Source organism: Pongo abelii, chromosome 12, assembly GCF_028885655.2.
Source record: "Pongo abelii isolate AG06213 chromosome 12, NHGRI_mPonAbe1-v2.0_pri, whole genome shotgun sequence".
NCBI classification, from domain to species: Eukaryota; Metazoa; Chordata; class Mammalia; order Primates; family Hominidae; genus Pongo; species Pongo abelii.
The window spans coordinates 67,937,416-67,957,366 of record NC_071997.2 but is presented as its reverse complement, the minus strand read 5'-3'; the positions used below and the strand labels follow the sequence as shown (position 1 = coordinate 67,957,366).

The window sequence follows — 19,951 nt, the reverse complement described above, 5'->3', positions numbered from 1 at the left end:
CTCCCAGGAGGTGACATCTGAGCTAAGGATTTAAGGATGAAGAACCTGACAAGTGTCTGGGGAAGCACATTCCAGGTAGGGGGAACAGCAAATGCAAAGGCCCTAAAGCATGAGCACGCTTGGCTGCTGGAAGAACACCAGGGAGGCCAGTTTTCACTCAAGAGTGGGGAGCAGGAGAGAGCATGGCCCCCAGGTAAAGTTGGAGAGGCAGGTCCAGCTCCTATAGGGCCTTGAAGGTCATGGAAAAGGAATTAGGATTTCATTCTACATACCAAGAGAATCCAACAAGTGATTTTAAGGAGGGTTGACATTACACAATTTATGTTTTTAAAAGACCATGCTGTCTGGGCGCAGTGGTTCATGCATATAATCCCAGCACTTTGGGAGGCCAAGGCAGGCAGATCACTTGAGGTCAGGAGTTCGAGACCAGTCTGGTCAACATGGTGAAACTCCATCTTTACTAAAAAAAATACAAAAATTAACCGGGCCTGGTGGCATATGCCTGTAGTCCCAGCCCAGTCCCAGAGGCTGAGGCAGGAAAATCGCTTGAGCCAGGGAAATGGAGGTTGCAGTGAGCCAAGATTGTACACTGCATTCCAGCCTGGGTAACAGAGCAAGACTCCGTCTCAAAAGAAAAAGAAAAAAAGACCACATTGACCAAACACAAGCTCAATATTGGAGAAGAGAACTGAATTACAATTTACTTACTATAAGGTGTAGATACTCTCTGATTCCTGGGCGATGCTCTATTTTAGCATTGTGTAATAATTACTAAGGGCTTTGGGGTGAGCCTGTGGCTGTTTTATGATCTTCTATTAGAACATTGAGAATAAACAATATTGTGGACTAAAATCGTTGTTAGACCTGAAAAAACACACGTCCTGCTCATAGTCAGCAATTCTGCCCATCCTCTTTTCTCTTAAGCCTATTCCTTCTCATTTCTATTTATAATATATCACCTGGCACTGGATAATCTATATAAATCATCTAGTGCCGACCCTTAGTTTTAACTTCTCCAGAATAATTGTCAGCTATATCACCTTGGCTTGAAATGAGATGACACTCATTTTTCTGTCCGTCCTCACTATAGCACCAGTCAGTCAACAATAACTAAAAGAGAAAAGGAGGCACAGTGGCCTCCTGAAAGACAGGAACTTACCTACTCCTGCTTCCAAAGAAGGATCATATAGAAATGGTATGTGTTTATTGGATCTTAATTTTTCTCTTTCAGGCTGGATGAGGATCTACTCAGTAAATCTAGCCTACAAAAGACAGGCTATAGGAGGAAGAACCTGCTCAAGAGGACAGAGGAAGCCCAGATCTACTGGAAGGAGTGGGGAGGTGTCTGAAGGGCCAGGAATGACAAGGGCCAACCTGTCCAGGTGAGAAGAGTGGATTACTATGGAAACAAGCCATTTTGTATTATTAAGTGATAGATGCACTAGGTGGGTAGAACTGCCTGGGATCAGAGTTGCATGTGGGAAGATTCCACCTCACTGTCAAGGAGAACACCTGTTAGCAGAGAAAGTGAGAAAGCACCACAGGGTAGAAATTTAATATTTGTATCTCTGCCTGAGTCATCTCAAAAAAAGAAAAAAGATATGAGGTTCTTCTCTTCCTCACGATGGAGTTTTCCCTGGCATTACACTGATGGGATCAAAACCAAGCCCAGACAGCTGCTTTGTGTCCTCTCCCCAAGTTACTTTTGTTTATTCCTGGTAATTAAAATGAGGATTGGCTTTTAGGAAAAGCCGAAACCTCAGCAAAAACAAAAAAAAAACAAAACAAAATAAACAAACAAAAAATACCAATCCCATTAAAAAGTGGGCAAAGGACAAGAATAGACATTTCTCAAAAGAAGACATATGAATGGCCAACAGGTATATGAAAAAATGTTCAACATCACTCATCATCAGGAAAATGCAAATCAAAACCACAAGTAGGTATCATCTTACCCCGGTTAGAATAGCTATTATTAAAAAGAAAAAATGACAAATGCTGGCAAGGTTTTGGAGAAAAGGGAACTCTTATACACTGTTGGTGGGAATGTAAGTTAGTACAGACATTATGGAAAACAGTATGGAGAGTTCTCAAAAAAAAAAAAAAAAAGCAAATAGAACTACCATAAAATCCAGTAATCCCACTTCTAGGTATTTATCCAAAGGAAAGGAAATCAGTATATCAAAGAGATACCTGCACTCCTATGCTTATTGCTGCACTATTCACAATAGCAAAGATATGAAGCAACCTAAGTGTCCATCGATGGATGAATGGATAAAGAAAATGTGGTATATAAACACAATGAAATACTACTTGGCCACAAAAAACAGTTGAATCATATCATTTCCAGCAACATAAATGGAACTGGAGATCATTATGTTAAGTGAAATAAGCCAGGCACAGAAAGACAAATATCACATATTTTCACTCATATGTGGGAGCTGAAAGAGTTGATCTCATGGAGGTAGAAAGTAGAAGGATTGTTACCAGAGGCTGAGAAGGGTGTGAGGGAGGCAGGGGATGAAGAAGGATTGGTTAACAGGTACAAACATACAGTTAGATAGAAGGAATAAGTTCTAATGTTCAATAGTAGAGTTGGGTGACTATAGTTACCAACAATGTATTCTATATTTCAAAATAGCTAAAAAAGAGAACTTGAGATGTTCCCAACACACAGAAATGATAAATACTCGAGGTGATGGATACCCTAAAGATCTTGACTTGATCATTACACATTCTATGCATGTAACAAAATATCATATGCACCCCCATAAAAATGTGCAAATAATACATAACAATTAAAATTAAAATTTAAAAAGCTGAAATTTTCCCTCTCTCCACTTTACCCCACCTTCATGCACACATACACACACACACACACACACACACACACACACGGCAATCTTTTAAAAAGTCGTGCCAGCCCAAAGCCTCCTGAATTTATACAGTTTGAACTAATTGTCAGGTTTCAGAGAAGCACTGAACCAACAAAGGCCAATAATGTGAATGAATGAAATGTGATGAGTTGAATCAATGTAGACTGTCAATGTGAATTTCTTCTTCAGTTGAAAACATTTTCTTCAACTCTTAATCTTTCTCTGTGGGATAATCATTTGAACAATTCAGGCCTGAAATCAACATGTACCAGATAAACTGGATTTAGATGGAAATCATATCACCTAAATGGAGGTGGGATGCAACGAGCCCCTGAATTGAAAGCATTTCATTTTGATTTTCTGGGCTCTGTTGCCATGTTGGCAAGGGAGCTCTTAGATCCACTCTGAATACTGTCACATGGAAGAGGCAGTGTGCAGGGGAGGAATCTATGATATGAGGCTAGCAGAGATATCCTTAGGAAATATGTATCTAAGAGGAGGGCAAGTATTTTAAGTGCAAGTAATGCGTGTGGTCATTTTTGCTCTTTTAAAGAAACTAAAAATTATCATAATGGCAACTAAAACAGAGAATAGCTCAATAAATTGTTCTTGAATAAATAAATGAAGTATGCTTTCATTCTCCTTGGGTAATCAAATTTGGATGCCAAGTTTAAATTCCCAGGTCTCTTCTGGATGGTGGTTTGCTCAGAAGCTGTGCTGTGTTAACCATACTCTGTATAGTTCACCTTTGAAAATATCCAGAAATCTGTGTCATCCAAATATGCTTCCTCCAAAAATCAAATGACCACCTGGCAACATGCCTCCTGGGCTTTCCTCCCCATTAGTCAGGATTTCCAAATGACTGCTAAATCCGAATCTTGGTCTCCTTCCACCCAGCCAAGCCAGGCAAGTTTCCATGAAACTACAAAACTAAGAAGCCCTTTATGACACTTGACAACAAGAAAATAAAATCACAGAGGCAGTAAAGAGGAGAACTATAAATGAGCAAATGAAAACAGAAACGACAAGCATAATGAGAAGAGCATAATTAGGCCTGGAGCACTGCCACTCAGGCCTGTCACATTCCTGATGGGTAAAAGATTGGCTGACCACAGACCCGCCTGTTGGAATTGCCAAAGGTGAGGCTGGAGAGAAGGCTCAGAAGCACATGGTTGACTCTTTATACACAAAAAGCTCCACTGGAAAGAGTCTTAAAATATCTCATTCACACTGTCAGTTCCAAATGCTGGAAGCAAGGGTTCTGTTTCCCTGGACAGCGCGCATTCCACTTCCCCGTCGGCCAGGCTTTCTGTTCTAGGGAGGACTTCTCAGACACGTAAAGGGTCCATGGTGACATTCCCTGGGGCTTGAAGCAGAGCATACCTTTGAAGCCTTGAGCTCCTCCTGGGAATGCATTCATTATTCTCTTCTGAAGCTGGAGGTTTTCTGAAATCAATCCTTTCTGCACTAAGTAATTAAAACACAAGCAGAAGGCTCATTCTAGTCTCCTCATAAATAAACCGAAAATAAGTGAAATGTTGGAACCGGCATTGACTGCCAAGTTTTATGGCTGTCCCCTAATTACTTTGGTACAACACACATTTGTGTGTGTCTAAAATAATTATTTGATAACCATGACCATAGTTCCTAAAATAATTAAGAACTATAATCACATTGTGAAATACAGAAATACAGGCTGATAAATGTTTGCCCTCCTACCTAAGTAGGTAAACAAAAGGATGCTGAGTTTGTGTATTTTGCTGCCTACATGAATATTGATCATGAGCAGACTGGCCTGAAAAAGCAATTATGCAGAACTGAAAGCTTGAATGAACCTGTAACACTGTGCAGTGTCTTATTCCTCAAAGTGGGCTACCACCATCCTTTGAGACCTGGGGTGAGGAGGGAGTCAAAGCTGCAGGGTAAACAAGATAAACATTTGGGATGCTGTACTATAGGTATAGGCGTGGGGAGCACATTGTGTCCACATCAAAATAAACATGGCAATATTATGGAACAGAATGCACAATGCACACACATCTCTCAATATTACAAAGACATTTTGATCTGGCAGCTACACCCACAGGGTCCCTCATGGGTCATCCTTCAGTTTAGAGGTTCTTTGTGGAATCACTTGCAAAGTGCTCCTAGGTAATCAGGAAGCAATGACTTGCCAAATAAAAAGGAAGGTGTTTCTAATGTGCATGTATCAAATCTAGATTTGATTGGAAAAAATTTCATATCATATATATAAATATGGATAATAGGAATCTTAAGGAACCTTCTAGATCATTGGTTCTTAAAGGGTGAAAACTGGCTTCCCTCTACCCTTGTAGGTTCCTTGGCTGGACTACGAATTAATTTGACATAAGACAGGTTAACAGGAGAAAACCATTTTAATTACATACATACACATGGGAGTCCCACAAATTATGAGACTCCAAAGGGTCAGATGGTTGGAGCTTATATAGTATCCTGAGCTACGGAAAGGAATAGGGCTTGGGGCTTCAAGGCGATGGTGGCAACGTAAGATGTGGGAGGGTGAAAGCACGAACATATGGTGAATAAAGGTCGTCTTGTTATGTAGATAAAGTCACCCAGATAATAAAAGTTGTCTGGAGCAGCCCTCTTCATGATGCAGATACTGTATTAGATTTCCTTGATAGATATAAATTTCTTTTGCAAAAGGACAGCTTTTCCAGCTGCAGTTTCTTAGAATAATCAGCTCAAAATATGCCAAAGAAGTATATTTTGGGGTGCCATATTCTAGTCTCCTACAGTTACATTTTGAGGTAGTGTATCCTGAGCCTCAACTGGGGACAATTTGTGCCCTCCCTTCCAAGAGGGGCATTTGTCAATATCTGAAGACATTTCTGGTTGTCACACTAGGAGGGGGAAGTGCTATTCGCATCTAGTGCTCAACATCTTCTAACACACCAGACAGCCCCCCACAAAAAAGGGTTTCCTAGCCTAAAATGTCACTAGTGTGAGGAGAAACCCTGCTTTAGAAAATGTGTATATACACACCGAGAGAAAATGAGTGGCCTGTAAGTTCAAGTTGGGCCTTGGGATCACGGCCCATAGGAGGCCTCAGACGGCACGCATGGTGGAAGGGATGGAGGCACATGCCTCTCTGGACCAAGGCACAGACGAAAGGCAGCCTCTGGGAGCAGGGGTTCAGTTCAGCTGGTTGCCACACCAGACAGAAGAGTGCGGTTAGAATTCAGGCCACAAACAGAGCTGCAATGTGGTCTTCGAAGACTTGCTTTTGTAGTTCTGCAGCAGTTGCTGCTATGCATATGCTTAGGGATATGCCACCTCCTTCAGAAAGTGGCCTTAATCCTCCAAATGGGAGTGAATCTCCCTGCATCAGTGCTCAGGCTGTGGGTCTGAGGCCTTTATTATCTTACCCACTAATACATCCTGCCATTATGTCCCAGAGTAGATGGTAAGTTTCCTGAGGATGAGACTCATGCCTTTTCACCTATCTCCATAGTACCACGGCATGTAGCAATACTGATAAAATAGTTGCTGAATTGTCATCAATATTTATTCTCCTCTCAATATTAGAAATCCTATGGGCATACATTTGAACAAAACATATAAAATGTTAGGGTAAAAAGGAAGTAATCTACTATTTTCCTCTGGAAAAATCATTTAGCAAAGCCCATCTTCAAAGACCTGTTTGTACTTTTTTTCAAAGCTAATAATCTGTTTGACTGCCTTCCCCACTTCTTTAACGTTTTTAGTAGTTTCCAGTAGTAACACGGTTCATCTTGAAATTTCACTACTGCATTTCATAAATGGGTCCCAATTTGGTTAATGTTTTTACACACAAATACCTATAATCAAAGCATGGAGCAAATTTTGCCTATTCTTTGCTATACAACTCAAAAAAGAATTTTTTAAGCTCTATAATTCATTAGTTTGCTAATGGCTTTTCCCCATAAGAGACAGTTTGACCCTGCTCAACTTTTAGTTACAACAAAAAACTCATTCAGGCTTTCTCTCTGCTCTTCATATTCAAAATAAACCATTCTATAGACTGAGAAGGAATCAAGCATTTTTGGAATACAAGGCAATTTTCCATGATAAAATATTCTGAGCACGTTTAGTACCTTCCTATTCTTTACATTCCTAAAATATAAGAAACCCATCTCCAGCAATCCAAATATCTTAAACTCCATTTACAAAACAAATCAAAGGGTTATTCTTCGCCCTACAAAAGCACTTATCAAAAGATTCAACCCAAGATTATTTTCATTCAGCAGCACCTACTCTCAAACCCATTTCAATTTAGATAGTATTTACACAGCTTTTCATGAACCAGAACTTTCTAAGAGCTAAGAGGGAATGATGAATGAGCTCAGCCCCTTAATTCTGCAAGTGAGGAAACTGAGGCTCAGAAGACCATATGAACTCTCAAAGCTGCATGATAACAGCTGGGACTTATCAAGGGCCCAGGGCTTCTCACATCTTCACCACTTCCACCACGTCAAGGCCACCATCATATCTTGTTTGGAATGCTATAAGAATCTCCTAGGTCCCATTTTTACCCTCCCTCCTACCATCCACCCTCTCTCTAAAGGCCACTCCATACAGCAGCATGTGGATGAATCTACAATAGAAGGCAAACTATGTCCCTCCTTTGCTCAGAAACTTTTAACGTCTTCCTATTTCCCCATGTAAAAGCCAGTCCTCAACCACAGTGTAGAAGGGCTATCCATTTCTAGCTACACATCTCCTCAGTCACTGCCCCCAGCCCCAGTACTTGCGGACTTTGCCCTTGCAGTTCCCTCTGCCAGCAAACTCTTCCTCCAGATGTCCACATGACTCACCCCCCTCCTTCAGGGGTCTTCTCAAATGTCACTTTACCAGAGGTGGCTTCCCTGACCATCCTGTATAAATAGCATCACCCTACCTCCTATCTCTCTCTCTACTGGCTTTTTAATTATTTTTATTATTATTGAGACAGGTTCTCACTCTGTCACCCAGGCTGCAGTACAGTGGTGAGATCACAGCTCACTGCAGCCTTAACCTCCTGGCTTCAAGTGATCCTCCCACCTCAGCCTCCCAAGTAGCTGGGACTACAAGCGCACACCACCACACCCAGCTAATTTTTTTTTTTATTTTTGTAGAGACAGAGTCTCTCTATGTTGCCCAGGCTGGTCTCAAACTCTTGGCCTCAAGTGATCCCCTTGCCTCAGCCTCCCATATTACTGGGATTATAGGCATGAGCCACTGCACCTGGCCTTATTACTTTTTCCTAACACTTTTATCACCCGACATATTTTGTTTATTGACTTCCTTTGCCCACTAGAATGTAAGCTCAGCAAAAAAGTCGCCTGCTGGATCCCCAGTGCCTGGTATACAGCAGGCACTCAGTATTTTTGTATAATAAGTGCCTACTATATCCCCAATACTGTTTTAAGGAAAGTATTTACGTAATCTTCCCAATAACCTGAGATAGGCATTATTATCATCATTGTCATCTCTGAGTCACAGATGAAGAAACTAAGGCACAGAGAAGTTTAGTAATTTTTACAACATCACACAGCTAGTGAATAGTAGAGCCAGGATTTGAACCCAAGACACCGGCTCTTTAACCACCATCACATATTGTGTCACCCTTATTGTGTCACTCAGTTAATGACAAAGAACTACTGCACTTTAATGCTTCTTCTCTATACCAGACTCTCAGAAATTGATACATACTAAAGTATGCTTTCAAATGTCAATCATTTCCTATAAGTGCCTAATATTTTAAAGTAATAAAGTGTGATTTTGAGCTAAGACTGGTAAACAAAGTGTGCTGCAGCCACAAGCGTACTGCGTTTCAGCCTCTATCTAGTTCAAGAACCACTTCCAGAGGATATGACTGAGGCTTACAGGCGTGTGCAGGTAATTCTCCCTGCTCAACTGAGATTACCATCATTAGCTCTGGTCCATAAAGGGAAAACTAAGACACAAAAGCCACAGTGATGTTCTAGGCCACACAGCCAATTGCAGTGACTAGAAAGAAGCCTCCCCGGGCGGCGAAGGTTGCAGTGAGCTGAGATCGTGCCACTGCACTCCAGCCTGGGCCACAGAGGGAGACTCCGTCTCAATTTAAAACAAAAAAAGGAGCCTCTGAGGGGCCCTCTGGGACTGCATAGGTCACACGTGCTCCCTGCTTATTAGCGTAGAACGCCCCGGTGATTCATGCAATGGAATGTTTCAGCCAAGGATGTCACCTAATAGAGGATATGTTAATACAGCTTTATCTGAGAAGTTACATAATCATCCTAGTGTGGAAATGCCATAAACGAATTTCTGGCTTGAATAAAAGAGGTGTGTATCCCCTGATAAGTACTCCACAAAGGGTATGAGGAGATTTTCAGTGAGAAGCTGACTACCCCAGACTGGGCAAGTGACTTGTTAAAAACAGGGCTCAATGGAGGCTCTCTGAGGACAGTGACTGCGCCCACTTTGATTTGGTAAGGCTTAGACTCCTGCCCGAGAGAGTCCAGGGACCCCCAGACTTGCCTGTCCTTCCACAGGGAAGAGAGACCTTTCTGTATCTAGCCTCCTGGGATAGAAAGGTCCCTACCTTGAGTCCTCTCTGCTTCGTTCTTTCAGGTCACACATTTATTTCTGCAAGCCTTCAGACCTTCCATTCTCTTTCTGCCCTGGAGAGCAGAATGAATCCTTCCCCCGATTTTGTTGGAATTCTCTGAAAGAAATCCTGCCGAGTCTCCCACTCTGGAATACCACCCCCAGCACCCAATCTTCCCTCGACCTCGCCTCCCATCGCCCCACCAGCGCCCAGGACGTGGCAGGAGGAAGGAGGCTGGAGGGAGGGGCGCGGGTGGCACGAGCACCTGTCACCTGACCGGCTCGGGCCCTCACTTCTCCAGCCCCGGCCCTGCCCACCCTCTGGCCGGTGAGCGCCGACAGGGCCCCCGCCCTCCCGGACCGGGACAGGCCCGTCCCTCCCGCCCCGGCCTCCGCCACCGTCCAATAGCCGAGGGGCAGGGCCCGCTGAGCAAGCCGCGGCAGCCCCGCCGGGTCCCCGCCCTGTTCCCGGTTCCCGAGCCGGGCCCCGGAGGCCTTTAAATGCTTCCCAGGGCCGACGCGGCACGGCCCTCGCCACCTTTCTTGGTCGGGCAGCGGCAGCGGCAGCAAGCAGCACCGTCGGTCCGGGTCCGGGTCCGGGACCGTTCCGGGCCGCGGCAAGCACCTTCGCCCTCCCGGCCCGCGCTGCCTCCCTCCCCTCCCCTCCTCCCAGGCTCTGCCTCCCAGGTCGGCGCCGGGCCCCGGGCGCGCGCGCGCGCCCCCTCGTGTGTGCGCGCGCCCGCGCTAGCTCGGACCCGCGCCCCCGCCCCCGCCCCGCGCAGGACAGCCCCGGGATCCCCGCCTGCGCGCTGCGTCCCGCGTACCCCGCCGCGCCGGGCAAGAAGATGGCGGGATCGGTGGCCGACAGCGATGCCGTGGTGGTGAGTGTGGCAGGGCGCGCGCGAGGCGCCCCTCCCCGCCGTCCCGCACTCCGCCGCCGCCTGCTCCAGCAGTGCTGGGGTGCTGAGAAGCCGCAGGCCCGGCCGGCGCCCGGCGCGTGGGTAGGCGCCCGGTACCTGTTAGCAGCCGCCGGCTGCGCGCGGCCGGTGTTGGGGACTGGAGAGGCTCCCGGGCTGCGGGGCTCTGGGCTGGGGAGGGAGTTTGGGGAGGATGGCAGGTGGGGGCGCCCGACAGCCCCCTCTGCCGTGCAACCGCCAGCCAGGTGTGCGCGTGGGTGAGTGTGTCCGGGGCGCGCGCCCCGCCACCGCCCCCGACGTCCCGGGGATTCCCCCTTGGAAATGGGTCGGCGCCCGGGGCTCCCGAGAGAAGTTGAGCACGGCCGCTCCACTTCAGTCACGTCCCGGAGGACAGGCTGGCCCGCCGCGCTTCCAGAAGCTTTTGCGGTTGGAGAGGGGCCTGCCCTCCTCCGGCGTGGGGCTCTGGCTCCTCGGTGGACCTCGACCTTGATTTTGATCTGGATCTGAAGGGTCTGCGGATCTTCAGAGGCTTAACTACTGGGTGGAAAGGATGGGTTTTGTTCGAGGGTTATGAGATTATCTAAGAGACGGTGAAGAGGCATCATCTGCAGACACTGTGTGCATGTGGAAGGCTGCTGGATTCCACCACATCTGTGTGGGTCCAGCCCCCCAAAAAAGAGCCCATGGAAAGCCAATCTGTGTACTTCTATTTTTAGAAACTAGATGATGGCCATTTAAACAACTCTTTGAGCTCTCCAGTTCAAGCGGACGTGTACTTCCCACGACTGGTAAATGATTTTGCTCTGTGCTCTGGGTCTCTGCCTGTACCTTCCTCCTTTCTCATTGCTTTTTAAAATTTTATTCGTTTGTTTATTGCATTTTCCAGTGGGTCAGGCCTTCAGGATCTGAGGTCTTGGCTCTTCCCTGACAGGCTGTAAAATTCATTTTTCTTCTCCCACCCTTTTCAGATAGTTCCATTTTGTGGGCACATTAAAGGTGGCATGAGACCAGGCAAGAAGGTGTTAGTGATGGGCATCGTAGACCTCAACCCAGAGAGGTAAGGCAGAGTCTTTGTCAGGACAGAACTATCAGGCTGTGGCTGAACCCTGCCCACTCCTGTTGTGGTTTAGTACTCCTCTTCCTCTCCTTGTGGACAGTGTTGCTAGTTGCCAGTGCCAAGAAAGTACCATGTTCCCATGAAAAGAATGTGTATGAATCCCAGCCATCATTTCTCCAGACAGCTATTTATATCAGAGATTATAAATATAGGCCCATATTTTCTCTTTCACCCTTAGGGAGGCCAAAGGATTTTTTTTTTTTTATGGTTTTGAAACATGGTGCCAGGAGCAAGAACTATCAAGATGAATAAGAACCCAACTTAACATTATTTCCCCTGGTCAATTTCTGTGGCTGTTTTTTGAGAATTACGGAGTGGGTTAAGACATAGATGTGTGGTCGCTTTGGGGTATTTGAAATCTCTAATTTTAGTCATTTTCAACTCCACCAAAGTTTTCACCAGAGCTTGCTTTAGGTAACAAAATAAACTGGTTTGACTTACTTCTCCATAATCTAACCTCTCTTGAAGAGTAGTGGCCCCTTAAAAACGGACAAACCCAGAGAAGGAAGAGGAAATATAAGCACTTGGGTCATTTTGAAATGTTTTTATATCCAACCCTAAATCAGGGGGATGATTTTCTTTTCAGCTTTGCAATCAGCTTGACCTGTGGGGACTCGGAAGACCCTCCTGCCGATGTGGCAATCGAACTCAAAGCTGTGTTCACAGATCGGCAGCTACTCAGAAATTCTTGTATATCTGGGGAGAGGGGTGAAGAACAGTCAGCAATCCCTTACTTTCCATTCATTCCAGACCAGCCATTCAGGGTGAGTACCTTGAGTGCCTCGGCTCCAGCCACTGGCAGGCTGATAATGTTCGACTTACCTAGTGTGTGCCAAGAACACTTGAAGCAGCCAGAATTTCTGAATGTCCAGGAAATTTATCACCCAATGGTGAAAAAAAAGATCAAAAGAGCTCTGTTTGCTGATATAAATTAACACTTGCCATAGTAACTTAGTTCTGTTCAGCTCATACATTTAAAGTAGACCCATATTTACATGTCCAAATTGTTAAGAATAAGTAACTTTTCTATGTAGTACCCAACAGATAGTAGATACCTACCCCCAAATATCTGATTGATTAATCAATACTAATAAGTACCCACTTATTAAATATTAATAAATATTAATAAGGTTGAGAGCTAATAAGTAGCTCTCTTATTTGTATGACATTTTAAAGAATATGATGATGATCATTTCATTTTCTCTTGTTCCCTTTGCTAATGAGGCCATGTTCGTGTCCTTGTTTCCCCCTCTGGATTAATTAGCCTCAGTCTATTTCATGGTTACAGGCTGTGTGGCTGACAAATTCCTTCCCTTGGGGCTGGATGAATAAAGATTTGCTCCCCACTATCTTCTGGGCAGGAAGCACAATCCAAACTTTTCATCCAATCAAGCAGCATTAGCAGCCCCTTCCTCTATGAAAGGCAATGCCAAATAAGAGACGCAAGTAGTGGCACAGTGGCTTGTGCCTGTAATCCCACCACTTTGGGAGGCTGAGGCAAGAGGATTGCTTGAGCAAAGGAGTTCAAGACCAGCCTAAGAAACACAGCGAAAACCCTGCCTTTAAAAAAAAAAAAAAATTAGCCTGCCATGGTGTCACACACTTGTAGTCCTAGCTACTTGGGAGGCTGAGACGGGAGGATTGCTTGAGCCCAAGAATTCAAGGCTGCAGTGAGCTATGGTTGCATCACTGCACTCCAGCCTGGGTGACAGAGCAAGGCTCTGTCAAAAAAAATGATAAAGGGAAATGCAAGTAGTAATGGTGTTAAAAAGGGGTCAGACCTAGTGATGAATTGTCATTACACCTTAACATTACATCACAATAATGACAACTCAATTAAAAGCTCCATGTTACATATGAGCCCAATAAAACAGAACTACACTTAACCGGTTACCCTTCATCTAGAAATGTTCAAGTGCCTCATGAAGAAGTAATTCTTTCACTTCCCTTCTTACATTCTGAGGGGAAAATAAGAATCCATGATTTTTGCATCAGTGGTAGAATTGAGATAGTTGCGCTTCTAGTTATAGTCTCTAGAAGGCACCCTTGACCCATTATCTCTCCTCACCCCCTTCTCTAGAATGGTGATGTCCCCTTGGGCTCCTCTTGGCTAGGATAGTTTCTTAGTGATGAACCTTAATGCATAGCTCATGAATGTGAGTAACCACAGCTTCTGACTGCCAGGAGGAATATAATGCTCCCAACAGCAAAACTGAAGTGAAATAGGCCCTCCTTGGTGATAAAATGTTAGTAATATGAATTAAATGTGATTAATATTACATATGGAGCCTCCTTACATGGTGAATACCAATGCTTTTAATAAACCCATCATAGCACACTACCAGTAATTAAACTTTATGGTAAATTACTTGAGGAAAAAGCTTTTACCTTATGGAACCAGTATTTCTGTTTGGCTCAACAAAACCTTGTTAATTACATGTTCTTTGTCCAGTGGTAATTACTATGTGTAACCTTCTCTCTGCCTTAGTGCTTACCATGTTTGAGTGTCTAGACTATTATGGCCTGCTGCTAATGGATACCAGTTCTGCCTTGTGAGGGGCCCTTTGAAAGGTGGTATAGAATTGTTCAGGGGATGACAGTGGAGGCATTAAGTGCCGTATAAACAAGTCTGTGCTACGTTACATCACTTTCTGGAGTATAGGGAGAAGGGAGATATGTTAAAGCAATGCAATTTTAAATCTTTAAAAGGTATTATATTGAATAGTGTAGAGCAATGGTTCTCAAAGTGTGTTCCCCATTCTAGCAATATCAGCATTACCTTGGAACTTGGTAGAAACACAAGATTCTTACACCTACTGAATCAGAAATTTTGGAGGGAGAGCCCAACAATCTGTTCTAACAAGCCCTCTGCAGGTCTCATGCATTCTGATGTTTGTGAACCACTGAAGATATTGCCTTTCTTTCTCTAAAATGAAGTATTGTTTGTTTTCCCCAGTAGCGTTCATAGAAATTGTGGATTATTATTTTGTTTCTTCCAGGTGGAAATTCTTTGTGAGCACCCACGTTTCCGAGTGTTTGTGGATGGACACCAACTTTTTGATTTTTACCATCGCATTCAAACGTTATCTGCAATTGACACCATAAAGATAAACGGAGACCTCCAGATCACCAAGCTTGGCTGATTTAAACCACCTCTATTTCAAATAGGATCACGTGCCACAACTATCTGACTGTTGGTCTGAAAGAAGAGTCCTAGCCAGATCTGGAGACTTAAAAAGAAAACAAAAACAAATGGCAAGTTTCACTGTCTCTTCTTTTGTGCAATTTAAACCCAAAATGACAGCTTCAACCATGGTTTGCCCTTAAGAAGAAAGCTGTTGGGACAAAGACACCGAGCCATTATACCCAGAATAAAATAATACATTTATGCTGGATTTTATTCAGACCAAACTAAAATGGATTTGTGATGATTTGTGATTTGGTAGCAAATTATTCATCTTTTCAAAGCAAAGCAATGCTTAGAAACAGAAGTGCTAAAGACAATTAAAAAGCCAACAACAATGGTACAGTGAAATCAATGCATTTCTGCATTAAAGTGGAATTGTGTAGCACAACCAATATTTTAGTCAGGGTATTTACATAGAATGTAGGTTGTTCAAGGTTTGACTTTTTTTTGTGTTTTTTGTTTTTGTTTTTGTTTTGCACAGCATAATGTTAATTCAGATTGTTGAAGCTTTCTTGTAGTTATTTATTTATACTCAATGTATGTATTAGAGAATGAACAATGTCTCAAGAACAGCAAGTTATAAACTTTTGAATGTATAAATATCTTAGGTCCAAGGGGAGAAAATTACATATTACAATTATGAAACAGGTGAATTTCTGCTTTAAAGAATTGAGATTCTCCATACCCCTAAACTTAGGATCTCTTGATATAAATTGCTATAAGTGCTTTTGGGAAACCTTTGCAAAACCATTTTGATAAAACTGCTTTTCAAGTTATTGTTGGTTATGTAAAATTCTATTTACATTGCTTTTTCTCCTTACTGGGAATTAGCACAGTATTGGCTTCCTTAAGACTAATTATTTCTCTCTTGATTTATATAATAGCTCATTAAGTTGTTATTAAATTAATCAAAAACACAAAGAGGTGATTGCTTAGACAATTTGTAAAGTGACTATAGTATAAACTTTTAAAAGAATAATATGAAAATGACTGTGGAATGCAGTGTAAAGCAGAAGCAAATGGCCCTGAATGACTTACTTGGAAGTAATTTATATCAACTTAAGCTGTTAGCTCATTGTATAACTTTTCTTATGTGACCCTCACCAATATCCCTAAGTAATGCCTTTGGAAGCTTCAGAGTAGAAGATGCTTCCTACTGTGTTGGCTCTGAGGAGATAGTAGGATTAGATAGGATCCAGATTAGGAAATGATCCGGTTAGTTTATCTGAAAGGTTAACTCCCAGGACTCCAGGTCTTTGAATCCAGCCAGTAGAGTGAATGCTTCCAATTAAGCTGTAGGCGTTTCCCTGCACTTATGGAACTGATCAAACAGGGTGACTGCAACAGGAGGTTGCAGTACTGTAAACGTCACTGCAAGGCAAGGGATGCCTAAAATCCTGGGTTCTGGAATTTAAAAGCTACATTGGCCCTGGAGGGAGGGACCCTTGGCATTGCTTTGATCAGGTAGTGAGGGAAGACAGGGTCCTGGGGTGGGGGTGTATTTATATATAATTTAGGTTTTGTTTGTACAGCATACTGTGTCTTGTAATGACACATCTTTGTCCTGCTTTGCTTTTTTGAGTTTTTTTTCTTTTTTTACACAACATGCAGAGGCACTGAAGTGACCATGTCCTTTTCAGGTGTCGAGAATGTAGACAGTGTTTCAGTACCAAAGTCTAAAATAAACTAAAATTATGAATTTTTTATAGGTGATACATTTGTATTCTTCTCAACTTTGAAACTGTTTAGCACAGTTCCGTTGTATTATATAAGAAGATACTGTATCCAGCAAGACTGGCTGTACATTGAAAAGCTTTATGTACCAGCCAACTTATTTAACCATATTCAGCCTGTTCCGTGGGGGCTGTTCTGTGGTTCCAGGTATTTTCAAGCCTGTGATTAACTTCTCATGGCTTGTCACTTAAAACTCCCTAAATTTTGAGAAGTGTTTGTAGAGAGACTTAAAGGGCACCTTGAAATACATTTGTGGAGTTTTGATTCAACTTATGGTGGAAGAGCCCCATAGGAAGACTCTTTTGAGTGGCCAACCATTCTCACCCACTGCATAATTCAGCAGAAACTAGAGGAGCAGGGCGTGTAACTGATTGGAATTGACACGCTTGTTCTGTCTACCTATCAGCTAACTCATTAGCAGCCAAGCCAGCCAAGCCCTTAGGCAGCTTAGTGTGAAAATACAATGTTAACTGTTTGTTTCTCTGTGAGGTTAGTGGGAACCTCTTGGATAAGCCTATTGGGATTAATCTAAATGATGTGATGATTTGATTCAGGTATAGCCCAAATTAGTAAGGGGCTTTAGCTGTAAACTGGAAACAATATTCACACCCTCTCCTGGGCCTGTGAGGTCTAAGGTGAGAATTTCAGAATGGAAAGTGCAATTTAAAGCTTCCACAGGAAAGTATTTGGGTATGTAAGGTGTTATTTCTGACCAGAGCCCTAGTTCTGCAATAACCAAAACCAAGGAGTATAAATAACAATCAGGCTCTGGGGGAATAGAAAGCACGCTTTAGACAATCTATCCATTTCTACAGTAAAATTGGAGTGAGTGTGTATATCTACTTAAAACTTAATAGAAGTGACTTCTACTTTTTGGGCTATTCCAGAAGTATTTTTAAATTATTATTTAAAATTTTGAAGCCCCATTTCAAATCTTGCCGACCTTAGTTCAAAGCCCCCTGAGAGATCACTTTTAGAATTGAGGATTTATTAAAATGGAAAGTCATTTCATTTGTGTTAAAAAGAAAATACCCAGAAGGAAGGAGGGAGCCCTGTTTGCCTTGAGATAAACGGCCTTGGCATTTTCTGGCATTAATGTAGAAATAATGTTCCTACGATGACGTATTTTCAAAGAAACACTTTCTTATTTACTGCGTGGTGTAAAATGTTGCTAAATGTGTTGTTACATTATGTCACTGCTGAAAGTAATTTGCACTATAATAAAGGAATTTTCTACAAAACAGTTTCCAGTTTATAACATGCTACATTTGGCGTCAGGTATAGTGTACTTAGCATAGACCATGCGGCCTAGCAGTGATTCCTCACTTTCACACTTGTGCCTCAAGATAACTTTTTCCTGCATTCCCCACACTGATAAACAGAAGAAAAGTCTCTCGGGGCCCTCAGAGACCTAATAACTTACATTGTGAATGGTAAATGCAGTGGGTTCTTTTAAAATATAATTTGCATACAGCAAATTCACTCTTTTGGTATAAAGTTCTGAGTTTTAACATATACATATAGTCATGTAACTACCATCTTAATCAGAATATGGGATCATTTCATCAACTCAAAAAATTCCTTTGTGCTACTCCTTTGCAGATAAATTTGTCCCCCATTCCTAACCCTAATTAGGCATCCACAGATCCCTTCCCATAGTTTTGCATTTTTCTGAATGTCATAAAAACAATCGTATAACATGTAATCTTTTAGAGCTGGCTTCTCAATTTGCATAATGCATTTGAGAGGCATTCATGTGTATATCAATAGTTTTTATTGCATTCCATTGTATAGATATACTACAGTTAATCCATTCAGATGTTGAAGGATGCAGTGGGTTTTTAATCAGCATATATAATCTTAGCACAATGTAGATACAAAAACAAGATTGCATTTCTCTTGCCTTCTCTTTCCTGTGGTTTGAATGATTAGGGAAGAAATTTAATCTTTTGGCTTTTCAGCCTACAGAGAAAACTGTATGGCTTATAGAAGTTTGCCCAACTTCAGTCATTGCTGGGTGACAGATTTACTCACATGCTAGATCTAGGGCCCTATTTATACCTTAATTTTATTGATCCCATTTTTTTTAGGGTGCAGCATTGTGAGGCTGGTTTGCTGCGTCCTCTGTCACAGCTTTTGCAGTTAAGTACTGACAGATGAGGCCTGTTAAGGTAAGGACAATTTGCTGAGGCTGTTGGACAAAAGATAGGAGAGCTTCCCTTGCTCCTTAGCCTGGCTAGGAGTGCCCCTTAGGGGACGTGACATTTTACTTACATTAAGACAGCATTTTGGATTAGATGGCCTGAAAAATACATCCATAATTGGAGCTTTGAGTGCCACGAACACTTAAGGCCTTCATTCATTCAACAGGTATTTATTGAGCTGTGTCACTTGGAGTATAAAAGACAAAGGTCTCTGGTGGTTTTAAACTTCAGTGTGATTAACAGGCAGATAGTTCTCCCCTTCCTCCAGCCACCAGGAGATTTCTGTTTCACCAGGTCTGGAGTAGGGCCCAGAGGTTTGTATTTTCAAAACAACCCGGGGCAAGGTGTGATGGCTCATGCCTGTAATCCTAGTACTTTGGGAGGCCAAGGCCAGAGGATCATGTGAGACCAGGAATTTGAGACCAGCCTGAGCAACTTAGGGGGACCCCACCTCAATTTAAAAAAAAAAGCCAGGTGTGGCAACACATGCCTATAGTCCCAGCTACTCAAGAGGCTGAGCAGGGAAAATCGATGGAGCCAGGGAAGTTGAGGTGCAGTGGGCCATGATCATGCCCACTCCAGAGCAAGACTCTGTCTCAAATAAAAAATAAAAAAAAAAACAAGAAGCACCCTGGATGGTATATGGTATAGGTGGTCCTGGGTCTCCTGAATCTTAGATTAAGTAACCTGCCTTTGGGAACTCCTAACTGTTGGGTTGTACAGGCCTCTAGATTCCAATCTATGGATATCATTCTGTGAAAACTGCATCTCAACACAGGCACATCCTTCTCTGCCAAGATCCTGCAACTATCATTACAACATTACAACTATGTGTCATTGTCCCTGACTTAACTTTCTCTTCTCTAGGATTTCTCTATCATTTCATTTGCTCACTTCTGCCTCTACCTCAAAAATAAAACACTGTAGTAAAAGAAAGTTTGCCTTTCAACTGAGTCTTGTAAAAATCCTCCTTCTTTGGGTTGGTTTGGGACCTAGGTGACACTCTGACACCTATTTTAAATAGCGATTGCTCCTAGAAAGATTAAAGTTCTGGGGGAGGCCTGTCTTCCTTCTTGGTAAGCATTTCAATTAGTTATTCACTGAAGAATTGTCAAGGTGGAACTCGGTTTTCTCTGATGCAAATCCACATGGTGGCTTACAGCTTGTAAAGAGGCAAAGGGCAAGTAGCAGTGGCCCAAGTGAGCTTTCATGGCACTATAGAAATGAATTTAAAGGCTTCCTTTCACGGGAAAATGCAACTGAGTGTGTACATAATGCTGCATGGTTGCCTCGAGCCACTTGCTTCCAAATCACCAGGTTAA

General features: G+C 42.9%; 1 protein-coding gene and 1 long non-coding RNA gene across 3 annotated transcripts in view; one reads left to right on the top strand and one right to left on the bottom strand.

Annotated features, from left to right (window-relative positions):
- The window catches only part of LOC129057688 (uncharacterized), a 60,852-nt gene extending 51,050 nt beyond the window's left edge, over positions 1 to 9,802 (bottom strand). For both annotated transcript variants that reach the window (XR_008522399.1, XR_008522398.1), the window contains exon 1: positions 9,466 to 9,802. This is a non-coding gene — a long non-coding RNA (uncharacterized LOC129057688). The remainder of the gene's footprint in view (positions 1 to 9,465) is intronic.
- A 488-nt stretch (positions 9,803 to 10,290) lies between these two features.
- LGALSL (galectin like) lies at positions 10,291 to 17,666 on the top strand (the record flags this gene model as incomplete). The annotated part of the gene is given in 5 exon segments (NM_001133273.1): positions 10,291 to 10,351; positions 11,104 to 11,175; positions 11,356 to 11,444; positions 12,091 to 12,268; positions 14,504 to 17,666. Coding segments are annotated over 5 exon segments (519 nt in total). The 3' UTR covers positions 14,648 to 17,666.
- Between the last annotated feature and the right edge of the window lie 2,285 nt (positions 17,667 to 19,951).